This window comes from Homarus americanus, unplaced genomic scaffold, assembly GCF_018991925.1.
Source record: "Homarus americanus isolate GMGI-L3 unplaced genomic scaffold, GMGI_Hamer_2.0 scaffold39155, whole genome shotgun sequence".
Taxonomy (NCBI): domain Eukaryota; kingdom Metazoa; phylum Arthropoda; class Malacostraca; order Decapoda; family Nephropidae; genus Homarus; species Homarus americanus.
The window spans coordinates 11,069,591-11,093,241 of NW_024737042.1; the positions used below are offsets into that span (position 1 = coordinate 11,069,591).

Genomic DNA, 23,651 nt, shown 5'->3' on the forward strand with positions numbered 1-23,651 from the left:
ATTATTATTATTATAATAATTATTATTATTATTATTATTATTATTATTATTATTATAATTATTATTATTATAATTATTATTACTATTACAATTATTATTACTATTACATTTTCGCCCCCCAGGCCCCGATGTGGGTCAGTGATCTATGCCCAGGTAGGCTAATCCCCGTTTAAAAAAAAAAAAAAAAAATTGCCCCACAAAAAACTTTCGGTTTTCGGAATTTCGGATAAAGGGTTGTCAACCTGTATATATATACGTACATATAAAGAACTCTTTAAATCACTACTGTAATGTGATACAGGTGATTAATTTTTATCTCTTGTGCAAAATATGACGTTATATTCAAATTATTCACTGTCTTGCAAGGATTCCATCAATGCAAATTATATTCTCCTAACTTTAGTCTGTGATACTATATAAGATAAAAACTGTAAGCCTAAAACCCTGGCTGGGGAGAGGGAGGGAGCGATCGTGGGGTGGAGGAGGAGCGGGAGGTGAGGTGATATGTTTGACAGTTGGTGCCGAAGGTCTGTGTGTTTATTTATCAGTCCTTAAGAGTGACTAAGCTTTTCTATTGTAAAATGTCACTGAAATGAGCGGGGAGAATATAATTTACATTGCTGGGATTCCTGTGAGATAGTGATTAATTTGAATATAAACAAGCTATAATTTGCACTAGACATAAAAAATTTAGTACCGTAACCATTTAGTACATGTACAGTCGGAAATCATAATCTCTAGCCCACCTGGGTCGGTGCTGGAGGTGAGTACAGTGTCCTTTCTGGACGGAGGCCCACTCTAACTACCACGAGGCAACACACGCTCAAACACAGTCATAGTACGGCCGTATAGATGACATTATGTATAAGTATTGTATATGGCATTTTATACTCTGCATTTTCTTCATTATATATGATCACGAAGAAAAATTACCATAGGTTGTAGTTACGAAATTATGAATGGAAATAAACACTTCCAAACCACCCAGTGAATCCACACATCGTTTACAGCGTGTGTGTGTGTGCGCGTGTGTGCGTGTGTGCGCGCGCGCGTGTGTGTGTGCGCGCGTGTGTGTGCGCGTGTGTGTGTGCGCGTGTGTGCGTGCATGTGTGCGTGCGCATGTGTGTGTGTGTGCGTGCGTGCGTGCGTGCCAGACCACGATGCTTCCACAACACCCCATCTAGTATATCTTTTATTTTCCCTTCATTCGCATAACTATATGAAAAAGCGTGTTTAATTTAACTACATATTACAAAACCCTTAATTTACATGTGGATCAGTCATTCCTCATTTGACACACTTATAGTGTAATACTTTGACCATCCCACCTGGGCACATGGAGGCCCACGGTAACTCTCACAGGGCAACATACGCACGAACACACAAGTTATGATATGAACCCTTCCAGGCTTCACTATCATTAACAGTTATGTTCATCGTGCTCTGTATGGTAACTAGTCATAGTATCAATACAGGACAGTGTTATTAGTATAATATTGTAACTTTTGCCCTTCAGTTATTGTTGTAAATCATGGACAGGAAGGATACATAAATTGTAATATCAAGTGTATGGTTTGCTCAAAGCCACCCCAAGTCAGACAACGCATCACACAAAGTTACACTGTGTGTGTGTGTGTGTGTGTTCTGTTACATTAAGCTTCATCCTTAGTAGGCAAGATGTTTCATAGAGGTTTCTCCCATTCGTCATTGTGAGCATCGTCCCAGAGCACATTGTTTCCATCAAAACCGTGGTTCATCCTTATTTCCCTTCTTCCGTATAACTATATCCATATGGCTAAGTGCTTGCTTTTCATTTCTTCATTTACCAAAATAATGTGGATCAGTTGTTCATTACTTAACACATACATGCACTTAGAGCATCAAGATTGTTTTGTAGGCATGACTTTTCGTGAATTGAAACCCCCAAAATATTTTTCACATTTGTTATGCATAAACATTGTAAACATATCTGTGATTATTGTAGTATATAACATATATTTAATGTCTGGACAGATTCCCAAGAGTTATGCATATTAATGCATAGGTTTTGTAAGCATATTTATGTGAAGTGACGTAAAACCACAAAGTAAAATACTGGACAAATTCCCGAGAGTTAGGAAACGAAGTCTATGTGGCCCCAACGAGGTTACACCAGAGAGCTAACTCCCCCGCCACCCCCTACAAGGCATCGTCGTGGGCGGAGATTTAATTCTTGACCACAGGATCCCGAGACACCTCGTGCCCATAGGTTAATAGTGTCCAACCTCCATCTGCTGCTATAACTTCATGCCTAAAGGAGCCGACTGTAATCCAATAGAAAATCTATGGGCGCATATTGTTGTTGAATGGGATGTTGAGGTGAAAACGAGGGAGACAGTGAGGAGACACGCACATATGTGTGGGAGGGAATAAGGAGGAGGCTGAACATCTGCAGCAATCTGGTAGATTCCATGCCCACCAGATTTCATGAAGTTATAGCAGCAGGTGAAGGTTGGACACTGTATTAACCTATGGGCACGAGGTGTCTCGGGATCCTGTGGTCAAGAATTAAATCTCCGCCCACGACGGTGCCTTGTAGGGTGTGGCGGGGGAGTTAGCTCTCTGGTGTAACCTCGTTGGGGCCACATAGACTTCGTTTCCTAACTCGGGAATTTGTCCAGTATTTTACTTTGTGGTTTTACGTCACTTCACATAAATATGCTTACAAAACCTATGCATTAATATGCATAACTCTTGGGAATCTGTCCAGACATTAAGTATATGTTATATACAACAATAATCACATAGATATGTTTACAATGTTTATGCATAATAAATGTGAAAAATATTTTCGGGGTTTCAATTAACCAATAGTCATGCCTATAAAACAATCTTGATGCTCTAAGTGCATGTATGTGTTAAATAACGAATAACTGATCCACATTATTTTGGTAAATAAAGAACTGAAAAGCAAGCACTTAGCCATATGGATTAGTTGCACGGAAGAAGGGAAATAAGGATGAACCACGGTTTTGATGGAAACAATGTGCTCTGGGACGATGCTCACAATGACGAATGGGAGAAACCTCTATGAAACATCTTACCTACTAAGGGTGAAGCTTAATGTTACAGAACACACACACACACACACACACAGTGTAACTTTGTGTGATGCGTTGTCTGACTTGGGGTGGCTTTGAGCAAACCATACACTTGATATTACAATTTATGTATCCTTCCTGTCCATGATTTACAACAATAACTGTAGGGCAAAAGTTACAATATTATACTAATAACACTGTCCTGTATTGATACTATGACTAGTTACCAAGATACAGAGCACGATGAACATAACATGATAATGATAGTGAAGCCTGGAAGGGTTCATATCATAACTTGTGTGTTCGTGCGTATGTTGCCCTGTGAGAGTTACCATGGGCCTCCATGTGCCCAGGTGGGATGGTCAAAGTATTACACTATAAGTTTATCAAATGAGGAATGACTGATCCACATGTAAATTAAGGGTTTTGAAATATGTAGTTAAATTAAACACGCTTTTTCATATAGTTATACGAATGAAGGGAAAATAAAAGATATACTAGATGGGGTGTTGTGGAAGCATCGTGGTCTGGCACGCACACACACACACACACACACACACACACACACAAGCGCTGTAAACGATGTGTGGATTCACTGGGTGGTTTGGAAGTGTTTATTTCCATTCATAATTTCGTAACTACAACCTATGGTAATTTTTCTTCGTGATCATATATAATGAAGAAAATGCAGAGTATAAAATGCCATATACAATACTTATACATAATGTCATCTATACGGCCGTACTATGACTGTGTTTGAGCGTGTGTTGCCTCGTGGTAGTTAGAGTGGGCCTCCGTCCAGAAAGGACACTGTACTAACCTCCAGCACCGACCCAGGTGGGCTAGAGATTATGGTTTCCGAGTGTACAGTACAGGTTTGCACTTAAGTCAGTTATTTCTTTTACGTTTATTTTAGTATGGTGTGTGTGCATGTAAATGAATAAAAATAAATGGAGAAATTTATGTAAATTTACCCAAAAATACAATTGAAAAACTGTACATTACTAAAACGTACTAAACTAAGGTACTAAAATTTTTCTCTTGTGCAAAATATATGACGTTTATATTCTAATTATTCACTGTCTTGCAAGGATTCCAGCAATGCAAATAATATTCTAACTTTAGTCTTTGATATTATATAATATAAAAATTTAAAGCCTACTGTATAACCACAAAACCCTGGGAGGGAGGGGGTGAGGGAGGAAGGGGAGGGGACAGTGACATGTTTGACAGTTGGTGCCTAAGGTCTAGTGAAGTATTTATTTGTTTATTTATGTCCTTGAGATTGAGTTTTTGTTTTTTGCTTATAAATTGTCATAGAAGTGACCGGGAAGAATATAATTTACATTGCTGGAATTCTTATAAGATAGTGATTAATTTGAATGTAAACATGCAATAATTTGCACTCGACAAAAGTTTTAGTGATCATTTTGTACATTATTTTGATTACTGTACTTGTACAGTACAGCTTTGCCCTTAGGACAGTGTGTGCATGCAAATGAGTTTCAATAAATGAATAGTTACATAATTGAGCCAAAAGTATTAGTTGAAAAACTTTATATAGACAGAACTTGGATGACTAAATTTTAAAATGACCAATAATCTTAATATAGAAAATGCAAAAATATTCCAGAACACAACCTTCTTGATATTTGCTCCACAAGGAAACGAATGTAAACATAGAACAGATTACTGTATTGGCGGACTAGCCGATCAGCTGATGCTCGCAACAAAACGTGTTTGTTGTAAGGATTTCGTTAATCGAAGTTTAGTTCGTTAACCGAATTGAAGATCCTTATGGAAGCTAATTCGTTAGCAGAAATTTCGTTAAACGAACTGTTCTATAACCAAGGGACCACTGTATATTAATTTTACTTTTTTAATTTTATCCTCGCCACTGATCAGCTCGTTAGCCGTTTGGGCAGTTGGTTATGTCTGTTAAGTACTGGGCATGCACTGGCTCCTGAACTTATCTGAACCTGCTCCAGTGTTGGTCCAATCTGGTCTTGATACAGCTCTCACTCGGTGCCATCACAACACTGGCCGGTTGTTCCAAGAGTTCACAACTCACTCCGAAAAAGTTTGTCCTCGCAGTTTTCTGGACTCTGGCTTCTCCAACCTTGAGCTCTGACACCTTGTGGGGCGGGCGTCCGCCAGCTCCAGGTACGGACACTCGATGGAGATGTTTATACACCACAATTACGTCCCCCCCCCCTGCCCATCTGTAGTATAATTTCGACTTTGAGTAAAGATAAAATTCCGTTGGGTTTGACTTCACCTCGTTCACAATCAGCCTCTGAAACTCTTTTTCAGCCCTTCTACACTCTGACTTTGTTTGGTTCCTGGATCTGTAATACATCCTCCTGTCCTGCTCCTCGTTTGTCTTCGCCCACATCTCAAATTTGAGTTTTCTTAACTTTGTCGTCTGCCGTATGGTTCATGTGTAGTGGTCTCTTGTATTCCTGGAGGCGCTGGGTTTGGTTTTGGGTGTACAGTGATATTCCTGTTAGCTGGAACAATTGGTGCAGAGCACTTCCGGGAATGAGAGATTTCCGGGTAACGAGACGACTCTCTCAAAGCCTGAAAAAAATCCCTCTTCCTGGAATTTTCCGGGTAACGGAAAATTTTTCTCAGAAGTTCCAGAAATTGCCCATTACATCATCTCTCGAACCCGGAAAAGAAATCCCCCATCCCTGGAATTTTCCGGAAAAATGTGCCCCTTGGAAAATTGTTCCTAAAGCTAGAATTTTCCAGATAATTCTGGTGTTGGGAATGATTTCCAGATAAAATTTCAATTCCAGCTATTGGAGAGTTCTAGGTTTGAGGGATTCCGGCTAACAGAGATATTACTTATCGATCAAATGGTTCACTTTACTGGCTATGATATTCGCGTATTGTCTGTTCGTATACCTTTCTGAGTCAGGCCATTGGATACCCCTCGTCTCCTCCTTCAATCCTTCATGATTTCTCTTGTAATATTTTAACCTGGGCCTGGTTTTGTCATGAATCAAGTAAGTTGAATCTGAAGGACTTTACATGGTGACTGGTGCCAATGGGAGCTAGGTGTTCCAGGTTGGCCCTCCTTGTTAGTTATGAGGTCTAGTGTCTTGGGTGTTTGCTCCCCTCTGTAATAAGTCTAGTCTTTAACATGTTGGGACAGAAAATTGTCTCTTGGTTTCTACAAAAAGAGTAGCAGAGTTATTTAGGTCATTTGGCATGGTTTCACCTCTCAGTCGATGTCTCCGTAGTTAAAGTCCCCCTTGACAAGGAGGTGCATTGTCTATTAAGGCTCTCGAGTTCCTTTGGTTTAATAAGCTACAGTTTGAGGTTCTGTAGATACACCCAGCAATAAGCAAGTGTCTCCCCTTCAATTTAATTTTACACTACTTTGATTCTTCAAACCCATCCTCCTCCTGTTCCCTCACTTGGCTGTCTCTAAGGTCTTGCCTAGCATAGATAACCACAGCCCTCGTACAAGTTGCTTGAGAAAGGTTTGTAAATGAGTCCTATCGGTCTGTATTGAGCTCTCATTCCTCCGGGTCTATTCTTCTGTTCTTGTACAACATTTCTAAAACGCCTATACCTTCAGTAGTGTTTCAAACTCCTCTCTTATCAAGGAACGTGTCCATATTAGTGTACATGACTTTAAAGCCAAAATTTGTTCGCGGTAACGTTTCTGCTCTTAGTAGTGAATCCTGCCTCCCACCATTCTCGGGCAGTGCTTGACAGCTGTCGCCGTTGTCAATCCTGGGGGGGATGTCCAGATGTAAGAGCGGGGGCACATGCTGCCACTACTACTACTCACTACTGAACCACCGAGCCCACCTAAAGACGGGGATTTTCTTCCGCCCTTATTCCTTATTTCATACTTCTGTCTTATTTCCTTCAATTGGTTCTGTCTACATATTTCAGTTCATGGTTACTTCATAACCTCAGTTCTTTTGGTAGCATGGCGAGGGTAGGCACATGGGTATTGTAATTCTGGTATCAAGGTCACTTGGACAAAATAACGGTAGATACTGGGTTGAAATGAATACCCCTACTATACTCTAAGACAGTGGTTCTCAACCTTGTTTGCCCCATGCACCCCTTTCACCATATGTCAGAATGTCATTCCCCCCTCCTTTCCAAGACTGTCTGCCTCAAAAAGTGCATTCCAAATAATATGCATATAATACTGAAAATCCTTTATTTTTTCCATATTAGTACATATACATTTACAATTTTACATGGATTATTTTTATAGTGGAGTCTTACAAATTAAATGCCAATTGAAAATGTTGATGGATTTATAAAACTTGAATAAAAGTAAAATAGTTTTTTTTTTATTTATAATGAATTACTTAACAGACCAAACTGAAGCATAATGCAATAAACAAAAAGTTCAATAGAATACCAGGATATTGTAAATTTGTAATTAATTTTATTCAGATGAAGATTACAGTCAATGAGAAACCTGTGATTGTTTTTTCTTCGCCAATTCTGGGATACGCGGAGGAGTGCTTGAAAGGGCACAACGCAGGTCATTTTCTACCTCTAATCTACTCCGTTGCTTCGTTTTAATCTGCAACAGAGTTGAAAAGCCTGACTCACAAAGATACGTCGACACAAACGGAAGCAATGCACGGATAGCTCTTTCTACCACTTTTGGGTAGGAATCGCACATCAAGGCCAAAATTCTGTGATTGATTTCTCATCGAACATATCTCTTGCTCCCGAATCAGTTCCCCCCCCCCCCTGAAAACCTGAATTCCCCCCCTGGGGGGAATTCCCCCCTGGTTGAGAACCCCTGCTCTAAGAAATGGTTTATTAATAAAATTAAAGGAGGGAAAAGAATGGCATTAACATACAACTCTAAGGTGCAACTCCTCGGCTTTACTCCACTGCAATTCACTTAGATACTGTACTAGTACTTCTCACAACCTTACTGGTGTTACATTACATTACAAGACAAACTTACATATGATACCTACAGACTGTTGTTAGTACATATGAGATGCACTCACAACACACATGTTATTACTGATACAAACAAGTTTACATGGGTTCACTACCCAACATGGGATAATTATATTCCAGATAATTATCCCCAAGCAAATAGAACAAACACTGTGGACCATATAACTTCCAGGAGTGTCCTAGGGTAGAACACTCAACTGATGACCGCTGTTATGATCGGTGGTAGTCGAACACATGGCTAGAGTCTGGGGTCTAGCCCCCACGATGCATGGAGCAAATTAATCCTGCCGGGCAGCCGGTGGGGTGTTCAAATAACCCACACACTGGATCTGAGACAAAGTTGGAGAAGTGTTACTGGAGGGCATGATGAACTGGATCACAAACAATCTCTCGTCTAGCAACGTCAGACGACATTTACTTTAGTACTTCTTACACGGAGTAAATGACAATTTCACTGTTACAACATGAACACTGATACTCACAAAATTGACTAAGTCGAACTGAATGGCTAAATTGGCGGGGAACACGTGCCTACATACCTGAGACAAAGTTGAAGCGTTACGGAGGCTGTCTCCCTCCTCGGCATGGGTTTTTATACCCGTGAGTTGCCAGAGGTGGCTACTCACGCAATGACAAAAATCACAAACAAATCAACTGTTACACATTCAAAGATGACCCTCAGTTGACACAGGTCTGGTGAATTACACAAGTTGATTTACATAAACTAATTCAAGATTGAGCTTGCCAGTAGAAAGTGGAATATATGTATTGACAACCGAGTACAAAAGGCTGGACTTAGACAAGGAGCCTTGGTGTACAGGTAAAACGCGTTTCTTCCTAGGGATGTTTTGCGGACGTGAAGTATAATAAGAATCAACAGGTTACTAAAACAGACAAGCTGTCAATGTGACCATGACACAGACTGTAAGAATCTTTAGTCTTGAGCCTAGTTTATGATGTGATAGGATTCTACTGTCGGTTTAATAATAATACTGATTATTATTAGGACAATTGCATTTGTGTCGAGACCTTTTAAAGCCCACGACTCGGCTGCGTTCCCACTGGAGGCCTCGTATCTGGCGTTGGGACGGGGATGATGCCACCGTGACGTTAATGGAAACAAAATTAAAGGAATAAATTTTCCCCATAAATAGATAAAATACATGAGTTAAGTTACCCAGCCTCGCTTTGCCCCCTAAAATACATTACATATACATAATTTCAATGGAATTTTTATAAAAAATAGCATATATTATACATGCCAAAAGATAAACTAAATTTTGTATTGTACTCACTGATGGGCGGAGGTGGAGCGAGTGTGTAGTGGAGAAGGAGGGTGGCTCCTCCTCTTGCTCTGACTGGGTGAGAGAGGGTGATGCGCTGTACACAGTAGTCCGTGACGACGTTATACCGAATCAGCGGGACGTTGTCCAAATCTTGGGTATCTAAAGAGTAGCAACGTTATAAGGAAACAACGTTGTCGTGGGCAACGTTAAACGAGAACTTGCTGTATTCTGACGAAGAAATTTACCCCTTGCTGGGATAACTTCCTTCATAATCACACCTACTAATAATTGTAATCTAAGTGAAATAAGATGTGCGAGATCATTTCCTTGTGGCAGACTAATATTATTAAAAAAATCACTTGGCTGTCCTGCCGGTCTTGACCTCGCTGGCACCCTCGTTTGTCCAGTGTTGTTGTCCAAGACTGACGTTTTTTTTTTCAGTTCTCTTTGATGAGCTGTTGGTATCTGTGCTAGCACTATCTACACTGTATCTCTATGAATGGTGGATCATATGCACCATCACAGATCTTTAGAGAACCCAGAAAAGAAAAATTTTGTGGCGGCAATAATGTGCTTTGGTTCCTTGCAGGCTCTCGTACCTGTTGCTTGCCTCTTTTTTATTTTCACTTCAATTCTCAGTTTCAACCTCGGTTTCTGTTAACATTATGGACTGTCCTAGCTAAAGGCACAGTACTACACTCTGACCATCCTTTGGACGGTCAGTCCCAGCCATGGACACGCCTCAAAAATTTTCTGAAGTAATTCTTGGCAGTGGTTTTGTGGTTGTCCCCAGAGCCTATACACAGTTGAGTAGGTAGAATATTTTGCTATACACTTGCAAATAACATTAAAAATCCTATTTTGATTTATACATTATCACGAACAACGATATTGATGTTTTTGTGCATTTACCGTCCAATTTCTGCCGCTCGACAAAGAAGATCCAAAGTGCTAACACTCTTTGTTACAGACTCGACACTACCCGACCCGCACGACCCGATTACAAGGGTAAATTTAACCATACAAATAAATTTTGAGTAATTATTGGTTAAACATTACAGTACCCGTATTTTCATATGGCACTAATGATGAACTTTTATGTATGGAAATTCTGTTCACTGATTGCAGGGAATTCCTCCAAACTGTAACTTGGGTGACTCGTGGGGCAATTAGAAAAATATTGTTGGTTACTGGAGGGGCTTTGAGGTTAGCTGCTGGTGTCCTAGTGCTGGGAAGCAGGTGTTATATTTGGTGATTGTGACGGGTCAAGGGATGTTGAAAATCTTAATTGTTTGGTGATTTTTCTAATTGCCTTCTTCAGGATTAGACTCTGGAGCCCATACAATGTAGGCTGTATTGCTGACAAGAAGACCATGTATGTGATCAGTAATACAAGGATATAAGGACTTCCTGTCATGGACACTGATATTTGAAATGCCAGCAGTGGTAGGTATGCGACTGCAAAAAATACAACTAGACGGCGACTAATACGAACACACTTCTTGCGTACTGGGTGCAGGGTAAGTTCTACCGGGTTATTGCAGAAACCCTTGGGTGGAAGAGAGAGAGACTGGTGATGGTAGTTTCTCCCTTCTCGTGGAGTAATGGAGTTATACTCTTCCTCTGAATCTTCATGTTCGAGAGTTGAGGTGGTGCGAGTTGTAGCCAGGGCACGGATACATTCTGTACATTGTCTGTGGCTTGATTTCTGGTGCGGTGTACTGTGTCTGCTGGAGTGTGTTGACAGGTCATCCATGTATCCTGCACATATGGAGTAATTGACATTTATCAAGGGAGAAAATGGTTTAATATTGGGTTCATGACTTGGCAGGCTCAAGTTGAAACCGGAGTCCCAATTTTTAGAGGAAACTGGCAAAATGGGATCATTATGTGTCGACTCCTTAAGTGGGGTCCTAAGAAGTGGCCAAGGGTCCTGGGTAGGGGAAGTTTCACGTTCTTGGTGTCCAGTACATTTGAAACTTAGTTCTTTATTAACCAGTGTGCTGACCATGTCGCTCTTGGCATTAAGACTGGGCTGAAATTCTATAGTATTAATCTTCCATGCTTCGGTATTAACAATGTGGTCGTTGGGAGATGTACCCATATTAACGAGGGTGGTCTCGTGTCTCTTAATGGCTGGGTTTGTGTTGTATATGTTTTCCACTGCATTAGGCAAGGGTATTACAGAAGTTGGCATTTTCACTAAGTGTTTTGTACCCTTTTCTTGTGTAATGTCTTCTTGAACATCCAGTGGTTCAATGACTTCATATAAGTGCTCACTCTCCAAGTCTAGTACACGATCTGGAAGCTTATTCGAGTTATTTGGGCCCATGAAAGCTTTTTCCTTCAGTTGTGGCAGGTCATCAGAGTAGGACAAAGAGGATCTTGCTACAAGATGCTTTTGCGTAGGTAGTGCAAGGTCACTGGAATAACAAGATTCATGTTGGCGACCTGGAATGCTTTTATTATTAAGAGGAAATGGACTTAATTGATAGATCCCCAGAGGTTTATGACTATGGCTCGTATTTTTAGGTGAACGGTTTGCTTTTGTTGAACTTTGGAGAACTGCTTCATTGCCACTGTTATCCAAAGCAGTTTCAGTGTTTAACGTGGAGATATTTTTGTATCCAGTTTGGTTTGTTTTATAGTCGAGCGACTTGTTCTGTTGTAAAATTATATCCTTGGCGTTATGCTGGTTGTATCCTCCAAGCGTGGTGATATCTGAACTACCATTCTCCTGGACACGCCAAGATCTCCCTGTTCGATCAATGAGGCGAATCGGATTTACGCATATACTGGAGTTGGGTATACCATGATTAGAAGGGTAAATTGCCTTTTTCTGAATTTTCTTTATGGTGAGGCAATTGACTAGGGTTATGATGAAGATTCCAAAACTAATAGAAATGCTCGTGAGTGGGAGTGTGTCTTGAAAGATAATGGCGATATGACTGGGGGAACAGTTCATATCTTCCTTCACAAGATCATTTAACGTGAAACTGATCGTAATGCCAAAGCCGGTGATCCACAATACAAGGATTACAAAAAAAATGGCTAATCTTTCCAGAGTCAGAGTTTCACGAAAGTTGTAAAACTGCCACCATCGTACAGCAGAGATACTGGAGATGCTGCCCACCGACACAAAAGTCGTAAGAACCACCGCAGTGACGACAAGCATGCAACCTCGTTTTGTTATGCTGTCGGGTTGAAGAATGCCGAGGACGACAATAGGTACCGTGAATGTACTTGCTAGTAGGTCCGAAGTAGCAAGACTTGCATACAAAATTAAAAAAGTCTTGCGCAAGTTATTTCGGCAAAATATAGTGAAGAGGATCGTGGAATTTGCGATCAGGGAGAAAGAGAACAAGATTAAAAGAATGCAAACCAGAGCATAGGAGACAACTTGGAATCCGCTCTCGGTGTCTGGAAATCCTCCCGTGTCCTCACTGAAGTTGTAATGTTCATAACTTCCAAAATTCTTGGTGTAAAACGGAGTTCCTGGCAATTCCTCATTAAGGAGTGGTTGGTGGGCAGCAGTGCTGTTGTGAAATAGGGTGTTGAGAACCTTCGCCAGGTCAACAGTAGTTTGCATCTGCTTATTATTCGATTTGGTAGTCACAGATGGGGTGATGGGAGTAACTGCGAGCAGGTTAGGGTTTTGGGCGATATTATCATGCCAAAACCATTCTAAAAAACTTTCTGCAGTACTGGTTGGTGAAGTAGTCAACGGGAATCGGTCCAGAGTGGTACAAGTCTGTTCAATTTTCATTCTTGTGGTCAATGATGGGGTAGCACGATGACTAAAGTTTATAGTCATGTTTGGAGTAATTTCGCCGTTCCCAAAAAATTCCGAAAACCCGGTTTCAGTGCTACGTGAGGCAGGCCAAGTGAGTTGGTCGACCGAGGTGCCGGGCAACGTAGTCTTCTTAGTGGCACTATCCCAGAGCCAAGGGGTTGACCACAAGACGGTGGTTTGGTCATCAGCTAACTGGCTAGTAAACTGGGGATTTATGTTCGTATTGTTAGAGTTCATATTTACTTTTGTGCGTGTAGTGGCCCATGATAAGTGTGGAGGCACTTGGTTGAAATGTAGAGGATTGAGAGTCGGGGTGGGGTGTGGGCGTGTACCCTTCCACACCCACTTGTCACCTGCGTTTCCAACATCAGTCATTTTTGTCTAACTGGTAAATTTTATGTTCTCGATACAATGGGGCCACTAAATCACCATTAACGTTTATTGTAGAAAGAAAAATCTGTAGTGTCTTTGCAGTAAACTAGTTAACTGCACCTCAAAAGAAAAGTACAATAGTGTGAAACTGCTGCAAATGTTATCATGTAAGGTGACTGTTGAAATGCGTCACTTGTGATCACTCATCAGATTATAAATATTCAAATTATGGTTGCATTCGCCACTGTACCAATGTCGAGGTTTCTGAGTCCAGTCTTTTGGAGTTTAATTGTTTTTTTTTTTACAAAGTCTTGGAATATTCCGAATTTTTATTAAAGTTTCGGGACTTGAACAGGGTTTGGCAGTCAGTTGAGGGGTGCAGAAACTCCTAGTAACAAGCCACAAACGATCAGTACCAACACCTAGAGCAGCATTATTTATTTAAAGGTTTTTGCTTGATCCTTCAGCTTGCCGCTATTTTTCCCCGTAAACTTGTCAGTAATAAAGTTCCAGAAACCGTGTCGGGTTATCACTTGAAGCTTCAATCTTTTTCTTAATTTGTCAGTTTGCCCAACAGTATACATAAAAAAAAAAAGCTTTTTGTGGTGTGCCTGAAAGCCCGCTTCTAGTGTTGTGTAAAACTTTTTATTTTATATATTTTAATTTTTAAGTGTTTATTAGGTGCTTGCTCTCATCCCGTGGATATGAATGAGATTCCACGTGTCTTATACCGAACTCGCAACAGGCTAGCGTGTAACTGGGGGCGCTAAGTGGGCGGGTCTGGAGTAGACAGCGGTGGTGGCGTGCGCACAAAGGAGGATTGTGGGTGGGTTGGCGGGTGTGTAGCGCTGGGCGCAAAATTAATGTTTGTCACTAGAATATTTGGGGGGAAAATGAAAACTTTTGCATGAAGACAAGATAATTTTGTTAACGACAGATACAGATTGTTTTGGATTTTAAGTGCTTAATGTAAAGCATACTGCACTCTTTAACGCTTCAAATTAAGCACGCAATTGTTTGGTAATAGTGCTGCGGCTTATAGCATAACGCTTTCTTGACCCTAGTTTACTAATCTTAGGCGTTTCGCATTGTCTTCATATCTATGGGTAATTTTCAACTGATATGGCTTGCATTCTTACAAGAAAATCGTTCCACTTTTTATTTACGTTATGTTTGGAGAGGTTACTATGGCAACCGTTGCCAGGCTCACTGTTGATGCCGAAGCTTAATCATTTAACATTGCTTACGATAAGTTTCTAGGTGGTGACTATTACATTAAAGAAGATAGGAATGAATATTCGTGCGGGTGACAAAAGCTTGGGAGTAGCCAATATGTTTGCATGTAAAGTGGCGCCAATACTTCGAAAGTACAGTAGACGACTATACACCGTACCTAATCCTAACATCTCCGGGCTCTGGTACTGTATTAATCATTGGTTCGGAGCCTCTTCCTCTCCCCTCCCGTCACCCGCCTCCCACTTTCACTTGTACTTTTTTTCTTAAAATGCTACGATTGGTATCTTTAGTTCACCGTATTCAAATAATTGCATCGTAGACAAGTTTTGATTAATAATTCTTAATGTGAAGGATAAAACGTTCATTTTACAGGCATCTTAAGGATTTTACAATTGTAATTTTGCCCGGATGTGCGCACTGTCCAAACTAGAGGATGGGAGCATGTGAAAACTGCGTCACTGAGCCAAAGCGAGGCCATTTGCACCTTATCGTGTGCTGAACGTGACCATATATGTGTGCCAGAGGGTTTTACTGATGTGTTAAAAATCATTACAAAATTTATTACTAAATGTAAATTCTATATTGATCGTATTAATCAAAAAAATATTAGAAATTTGTAATCTAACTAAGATTGCAGTAGTATTAATGGTAATTCCGTTTGAGTGAGGCCACCCAATGGTTACATTCAGAGACCCAGCAGCCTCTCTCCTGGGTTTCGCCTTCCTGGCCCGGGAAAAGTAGTATCCCTCCCACCCCCAGTCCTTCAACGTGCTTGGACACTTCACATGTCAGTTAACGAGTGGCGGCCAGCGGGGCTCTGGTGACTGAACAGTTTCGTTCGTCAAATATTAGCGCTAAATTACTGGTGGAAGCCTTATTCGGCCGTATTAATCGTACTTACAACGTCTAGCTTTTTAAAGTCAGTGTAGTAAGAGTTAGGATTAAACACACACACACTTGCCTGTATTATATGGTTTGAAGCAGCATTATTTTAAAAACTTAAAGTGGGAAAAGTTTGATATTTTAAGACTTAGTTGGTACTGTTATCACCTTACTTGGAACATTTACAAAAGTTAATATTAGTATTTCTATATTGATTTGCAGCCACACCCACTTAACGTGTATTTTGTGAACATGGGATAGGATAACTGTTTAACGACTGTGACTGGCATTCGTCATAGTTGGACTCGTATTCTAACTCTTGCCCACATTTACCGTATTTTGACTTTAAGTACGAGACATGTAAAGCAATACTCCTCACCATATATACAAGAATACAATGAAAAAATTTTTCGAACATGACTGATTACGATTTCGACTCTGACCCGAATAGTTTGTATGGTATTGTATGTGACCAGTTGTCAACTTTCTCTGTCAGGCTCGCATACATACGTACATGGAGATCTCGCACTCAGGGTGGAGGTGAAGGAAACTCGCAATTGCGTTTTCTTTATATATACAGTATTATATGTACACTCACGCGCCATAGTTTCGATGCACCCTCTACTCCTGACTCAATGGAAGTCGTAGCCTTGGCTTCATACCGAACGTCCCCCCCCACCTATAGTTCAGTGTTGCAATGTGGTAGCTCGAAGCTGGATTGTACGAATAGCAGCTCATGATGTAATATTGGAGAGGATATATGCACGATACAGGTTTTTTTTTTAGTGACTTCATAACACTTTATTTAGCATCACTATACAGCCTTGACTACGACTTCCCTCGAGCCAGGAGTAGGATAGAGGGTGCTTCGAAACTGGCGCGAGAGTGTACAGAGCAGTTAGGTGCTGGGAGTTGCTGTGGAGGAGCTTCTTTAGAGGAGGTTTTCTCTGCTTAGGAGCGTGGTGTAGTATGACTTTTTTTTTAAAGGATTTGTAGGAATATTAGGTACGCTGACCTTAAGCTAAAATGCTGGTCCGCCCACTGCTGGGCATTAAAGGTTGCACACCACTAGAGCCATTTGTCTTCCCTAATTTTCTGTGTAATTTGACGAGCATGTTGGACAATAGCTCTCGAGAGTCTCACTCCCTCAGGGGAAGGGTACTGTCAGAGATGTCTTCTGAATGTGTTGATTCTGCGATTCTTTTCTGACCTCGTCATTGTAGAACCAGTACTCTTTGTGGTGTCTATTTGTAAGGATTGTTTATGGTATTGCTTCCTCTGCTGCGTGTTGTATGGCATCAGTAGGGTCCTGGTTTAGTTGGTTCATAGTTCTTATACCATTTTTTAAGTTCGTCTTGATATAATTTCCAATTTGCTTTCTTGGTAGTCCATCTGGGTGGCGGACATGGAGGAGGGAGTACCTCCATTCTCAAAGTAGTTGTCGTGGCAAAGTGGTCACTGGTCAGTTCATCTACCTCCCACTGAGCTACTGGAACGAGCTCAGTGGAGATGAATGTGAGGTTCAGTGTTCCTCCCAGTATGTGTGTTGGTTCCCCAGTATTAATGAGCGTTAATTCTGGAACATCTGTCGGCAGTTCCACTAGGTGGTGACCATGTGGGGTATGGGATATTTGGGTTCACACTCAGGATGGGATGGAGAAAGGAAACTCACAATGTGCTCTGTATACATGTTGTATTGGATGTACAATGCAGCTTGGTGCTGGGAAGTGGCAGCGTGGTTACAAGCGTGATGTAGAGAGAGCAGGTTGGTGAGGATGCTCGGAGGAGGACAGCTTGTCGGGTCGCCATGCTCGCCGGTGGGAGCGAGGGCCGCCAGGCAGCGGCGGAGGTGGTGTTGCTTGCTGCGGCTGTAGCTAGAAGAAGAGGGAGGGCACCACGAGGTCAGGTCTTAAATAGCGGGGGTAGGCGTGGCTTAGTAGTTGACCTCCGTGATGTATGGCGGCGCTGGTTGACCCAGACCACGAGGCATACACTGGGGAATTTGCGGGGTCGCCTACTCAGCGACAAACGGCGTTTGTAGGGGGATAAATCCACTACAACCATCCTGTTTCAATGTTGTGGTCGGATTGATCGTTGGACGGTGGGCATTGAAGTCCCCAGCAATGAGCACAAGTTCCTGTGTTGCTTGTCAGTAGTTTACCGGCTTCTAGTCGTTTGGTTGGCAGTTTACAGATGTAAACTACAAGACTGTCGTTTGTCAGGTGTATCAGAACAGCTTGTGCCTCTTCTCCATTTCCACAGTGAACTGGTTCTACTTCTGAACTGGGGATGGTCGTCCTGACGAGAATCATGCTGCCATGGGAGTAGGGCCTTTGTGGTACAGAGTACTGTTGGTATCCAGGCAAGCGGAATTGTTTATCTTTTGACATCAGGGTTTCTTGCCAAATGGAGACATCAATATTTTTAGCTATGGCTGCTGCTTGTACAGTATGCCGTTTGTTGGACAGGCCTTGTACATTCCACTGTGTTATCTTGAGATGACAAGGTGGGGCTATTCTATCATTATCTCCTCGTCGCTTGCACTGTAGTTGCTCTTGGTGTTCATGATTAGAACATAGAACATAAGAATGGAGGAAACTGCAGCAGGCCTAATTGCTCTTACTGGGCAGTCCCATTTACACCCAACCCCTATCGCTCATATATCCATCCAACCTATGTTTGAAGCTATCCTGCGTATTTGAGTTAATGATGGTGTTTGGTAACTTGTTCCATTCATCCACTACTCTATTTCCAAACCAATATTTACCTATCTGGCACCTAAATCTAAATATGTCTAATTTAAAGCCATTGTTACGAGTTCGCTCCTGGTTGGATAGTTTGAGCATCTTGGCTGTGTTGTTGCTGTGGTAACAGTGATCACAGAGAAATCAGGTTCACCCTAAATTGGGAAACGAAAAACTGACAATATGGTCAGAGTCCCAAACTTTCGGTTGGCGGATTATTAGGGGTTAAGAAGGTACCTTGGTGAGGTCACCTGGGAACAGTCATGTCAGTTCCCAGTAGGAAGGGGTGAGGTCATAGATGACAAAACAATTGATCATGACTGATATATTCACTAGTATACTACATAAAGCACAAGAACAAAATATACCATACAGAAAAATTAGGTCAAATAAGAATGAGCCAAGGTGGATGACCAGAAAACTTAAACATGACATAGGAATAAAGAAAGGAATATATAAGAAATTAAAGGGAGGGGAGGAGCAGCTCAGAAACAGGTATAATGAACTATCTAGGAATGTTAAGAAAAATGTAAGGAAAGCAAAGAGAGACTATGAAATCAAAATAGCAAGAGAATCCAAGGCGAATCCCAAGGGATTTTTCCAGGTATATAGGACAAAGGTCAAGGACAAAGTTGGGCCTTTAAAGTCAGGGAGGGGAGAAATGATAAATGGCAGTGAAGAAATAAGCAAAGCATTGAACAGCTACGTCTTATCAGTTTTCACAGAAGAAATTTGCGATGAAATTCCGGAGGTGGAACTGATATTTAAGGGAAAGGAAGAAGAGAAATTAAAGAATATCACTATCAGAAAAGAGGATGTTCTTAAGAAGATAAATAAACTAAAGAATACAAAATCCCCAGGGCCGGATGAAATTTTCCCTCGAGTCTTAAAAGAGTGTAGGGAACAGATTAGCGGACCCCTCGTAAACTTATTTACAAAATCATTAGACACTGGAGTTGTGCCAGAGTTGTGGAAACAGGCAAATGTAGTACCCATATTCAAAAAGGGAGACAGAGCATCAGCGTCAAATTACCGGCCGATCAGTTTGACGTCAGTAGTGGGAAATTTCTTGAATCAATTATAGCAGATAGCATCCGATCGCATCTAGAGAAAAGCAAATTAATCTATGACTCTCAACATGGGTTTACAAAGGGAAAATCTTGTCTAACAAATCTGCTAACGATTTTTAGGAAAGTCTTTGAGGTAGTAGATAATGACGAAAATTACGATGTTATTTACTTAGACTTTAGCAAAGCATTTGACAGAGTACCGCATCAGAGGCTTCTGAGAAAAATCAAGGCTCATGGTATCGAGGGGAAAGTTTTAAATTGGATAAAATCATGGCTCACCGATAGAACGCAGAGGGTCAGCGTAGATGGTGTTAAATCTGAGTGGGGCCGTGTAACCAGTGGGGTTCCCCAGGGGTCAGTACTAGGCCCACTCTTGTTCATAATCTACATAAACGATTTAGATACTGGGATCAGCAGTGACATAAGCAAGTTTGCGGATGACACCAAAATAGGGCGGCAAATTAATTCAGGGCAGGATGCAAATGCATTACAGGAGGATCTAAATAAACTGCAGGGGTGGTCTGAAAAATGGCAAAAGAAATTCAACACCAGCAAGTGCAGCGTACTTAATATTGGAAGAACAAATACTTATAATGTATACAGCCTTAACAACATCAACCTAGAGAAGTCGACTTGTGAAAGAGACCTAGGGGTACTTGTAAGCCCGGACCTACGGCCTAGAAAACAGTGCGTTAATGTTCGAAATAAGGCAAACAGAGTATTGGGTTTTATATCTAAAAGTGTAAGTAACAAGAGTGCAGAGGTCTTATTGCAACTATATCTTGCGCTAGTCAGGCCGCACCTCGATTATGCGGTTCAGTTCTGGTGCCCCTATTATAGAATGGATATAAATTCACTAGAGTCGGTGCAGCGAAGAATGACAAAAATGATTCCGGGACTTAGAAACCTTCCATATCAGGATAGGTTAAAGAAACTTAACTTGCATTCCTTAGAAAGACGAAGAGTGCGGGGAGATATGATAGAAGTATTTAAGTGGGTGAAAGGAATCAATAAAGGGGATATAGATAAAGTTCTTATAATATCCGAGCAGGATAGGACTCGGAGCAACGGATTCAAGTTGGATAAGTTTAGGTTTAGGAGGGAGATAGGAAGAAACTGGTTCACAAATAGGGTGGTGGACGAGTGGAACAAGCTTAGCAACCTTTAAGTAAGTGCGGGAACTCTGGAAAGTTTCAAAAGGAGGCTAGATAGATTCATGGATGATAGATAGTGGTAGTAACTCTCGACAGGAGCTGCCATGCACAGGCCAACCGGCCTATTGCAGACTCCTTATTCTCTTATGTTCAGGTCTCAGACTAGATTGGGCTTCACACTGAACTTGTTGTTCTTGTATTCTAGTTCTAATACTACCGCTACCTCGTATGCATGGTTGAATTTGGTTTCTTTGGGAATTTTGTACTACATCACAGTCAGAATCACGAGGGTGGGTGGTTCTTCTACGGCATGGGTCACCAAACTTTTTTCACAGTGGGCCGGATAACTGAAAGAATGACGAGTGCGGGCTGCATAATCATTCTGTTCAATACTTGCAAGCCAGAACGAAAGCTCTGGTAACGTCAGAGCGTAGGCGGAGCTACCACGAGCCGGGGAAGGACTTGGGATCCGGCCCGCGGGCCGTAGTTTGGTGACCCCTGTTCTACGGAGTGGATTGCTGGGGACATATTGTTGATGGCGGAGATGGTTTTCCTTCCGAGGCCTCTTGTGGCATTTTCCTTCCATCTGTTACATCTCTCACACTCATCTTTATCTCAATAAATTGACAATGAAGGCTCGCTATCCTACCTAGTTCCTTGTTGCCTTAGGACCAGTGCCGTAGCCAACCCCTCCAATGGGGCGGTCATAGGTTGGTGGCTCTGGTTCTGCAACAGGACCCCCATAAAAGAGGGAACCTACTGTACCCTATCGGCTAAACTCACTGGCCCACCTCACACCCCTTTAAGGGGCACTTTTGTGGCATGTCCTAACAGTTGCTGCAGGGTTCGTTAATACTGGGAGAATCGGTGAGGGCACTAAAAATTTTGAGCATAAAACACGGAAACGAGCAAGTCCATTCAACAGAGACGAGATATCCACCTCAAAGAGAGAGTGGCGTATGACTACAGTAAGTCTGGCCAGGCGCCGACGGATATGAACAAGTGGAAGCATGTAGGTTGGGAGTAGCTGTGACATGTGTCTTCTCATCTCACTGCTCAGCTGGGCTCTGACCTTTACATCGAGGCGGGGGTATTTATATGATTCTGCCGGATCAAGAAACGGAGATGCGAAGTGTGCGGAGCTGCTGGTTGGCTGAGGCGAGGCGGCAACAGGCCAATCAGCGAACGATTTGGTGGAAGAGAGTTTGATGTGGAACTCGCTGCTGATTGGCCTAGGAGATGACAAAGTGACCAATCAGCAAGCAGCCCAGAAGCTTAGAGGGGGGGGCTGAGATATGGAACTCGCTGTTGATTGGCTGAAGTGAAGATGGGAGATCCGTTGTAGAGGAGTGTGTCCACTACAAGTTCCATTAGTCCAGCTGATATCCAGAAGTTACTGGTTTTAAAGATCAATTGTGGATATTTTTAGCAGTAGTTAACAGCTCCATACGTATCAGTCTTGCAAGGAGTCGTGGAGTTCCATATATGGTGGTCGTGTATTAGAACCTTTATGGTATTTTAAATGAATATTGCAAGTAACTTGTCTGCAGTGAAAGTAATTCATGGGGGGTCTTGTAAGGCTGGATTTTTAACGTTGATAAAGACGGGGTAGGCAAGAAGTGGTTGGCGGGAGAAGGGTGAGAATCGATGTGTTGAGAAGTGGTGTTATAGGGTGGATGGAAGTGTGGAAGAGTATTGATGTATGGTGTGGATACCTACAGTACTTGAGTAATGAAATTATACTAAGTTTAAGTTCGAATAGAGAAATGTGGTTGAGGTATACAAAGGAAGATGAGGCACAGCTCTCCATGATTGGGAAGTGGAAATGAGTGAGGTAGTTGAGGAAAACCAGGAAATGGAGTAGGTGGGTGTGGCATGTGGCTTTGGAGTAGATACATTTCCTTAATCACTGGTTCCCAATTTTCTTTGGCAGTGACCCTAAATTTCCCAACAATACGGTGTGGTGACCCTCAGGCATATAATATATTATTTAGCTTGAATGTTAAGCAAAAATTTATTTGACTTTAAGGTAAGTACTATATTTTTAAAATTGTCTGAGGACACCCCTGCCACCCTGATTTGGGTTGTGACCTCAGGATGGGAACCGCTGCAGGCTTATCTGCTAATGTGTAACCACTTTGTCTTTCTCGGTGACTACAACAGATGGACCCAGAGTACAAGGGGAATCTTGTGGAACGTCGCACCATCTTTGGCCTGACACTGGAGCAGAGGAGGAATGATGCATCCATCACACCTGATCTTTTAAGCAACATTGTTACAAAAAACAAACAGGTGCATTATTTTAGTATTTCCGTAATATATGTTTTCTCCTGGATGTAATATGAAATTTTTTTGTGAGTATAAATTCTGAATGCTACGTGTGGAGGGAATGTTCGATATTAATTTTCTTACAGCTGAGCAAAGAAAGTATTCGCGATCTCATTGTAGCAACTATAGCCGTGAAGTACACACAATCAAACTCTGTCTGCTATGCAAAGTCTGGCCAGGTGGTGGGTATTGGTGCTGGTCAACAGTCACGTATTCATTGTACCAGACTTGCAGGCGACAAAACTAATAATTGGTGAGTGTTTTTCTTTAATTCTACACAAGCTACTTTATGATCCAAGATGACTTGACAAGTGCTGGTTTGGTTGTTTGCAATTATCTAGTTTTCATCTTCCCTAAATTTGAAAGTTTTTCATAACACATGGTATCAGTTTTCGTGTTCATATAAATGCTAAAGGCAGAAGCTCTTAATGTATTAATCTACCAGTGTTTACTAATATATGGTAAATAAACGGATCAATCAGTGGACCTTTGCAAGCTGGTAGGGTAACAACTGGTGATGGTCATCATTTGCAAAATTAAACAGAACTCCTTATGATGAAGACTATGCTGATCAAGGTAATGGTGAATAAAGTCGAGAGATTACCAGAAGACTAGGCACCCCAGTTTTTTCACCTGATAAATAAACCTTTTAATTCTAACTTGACCAGACCTAACCCCTCCAGGTAGTGTCATAACGTTTGACCCTTTCTGTGACCATAAGAAAAACCTGCTTACCTAATAAAGTAA

At 41.5% G+C, this 23,651-nt stretch overlaps 1 protein-coding gene across 1 annotated transcript in view; it reads left to right on the forward strand.

Moving 5' to 3' along the window:
- Nucleotides 1-23,651, forward strand: part of LOC121872713 (bifunctional purine biosynthesis protein ATIC-like) — a 47,794-nt gene that overhangs the window by 21,445 nt on the left and 2,698 nt on the right. Inside the window, exons 9-10 of the mRNA XM_042375724.1 lie at nt 22,740-22,868; nt 22,991-23,157. Coding sequence (XP_042231658.1) covers nt 22,740-22,868; nt 22,991-23,157 — 296 coding nt within the window. The remainder of the gene's footprint in view (nt 1-22,739; nt 22,869-22,990; nt 23,158-23,651) is intronic.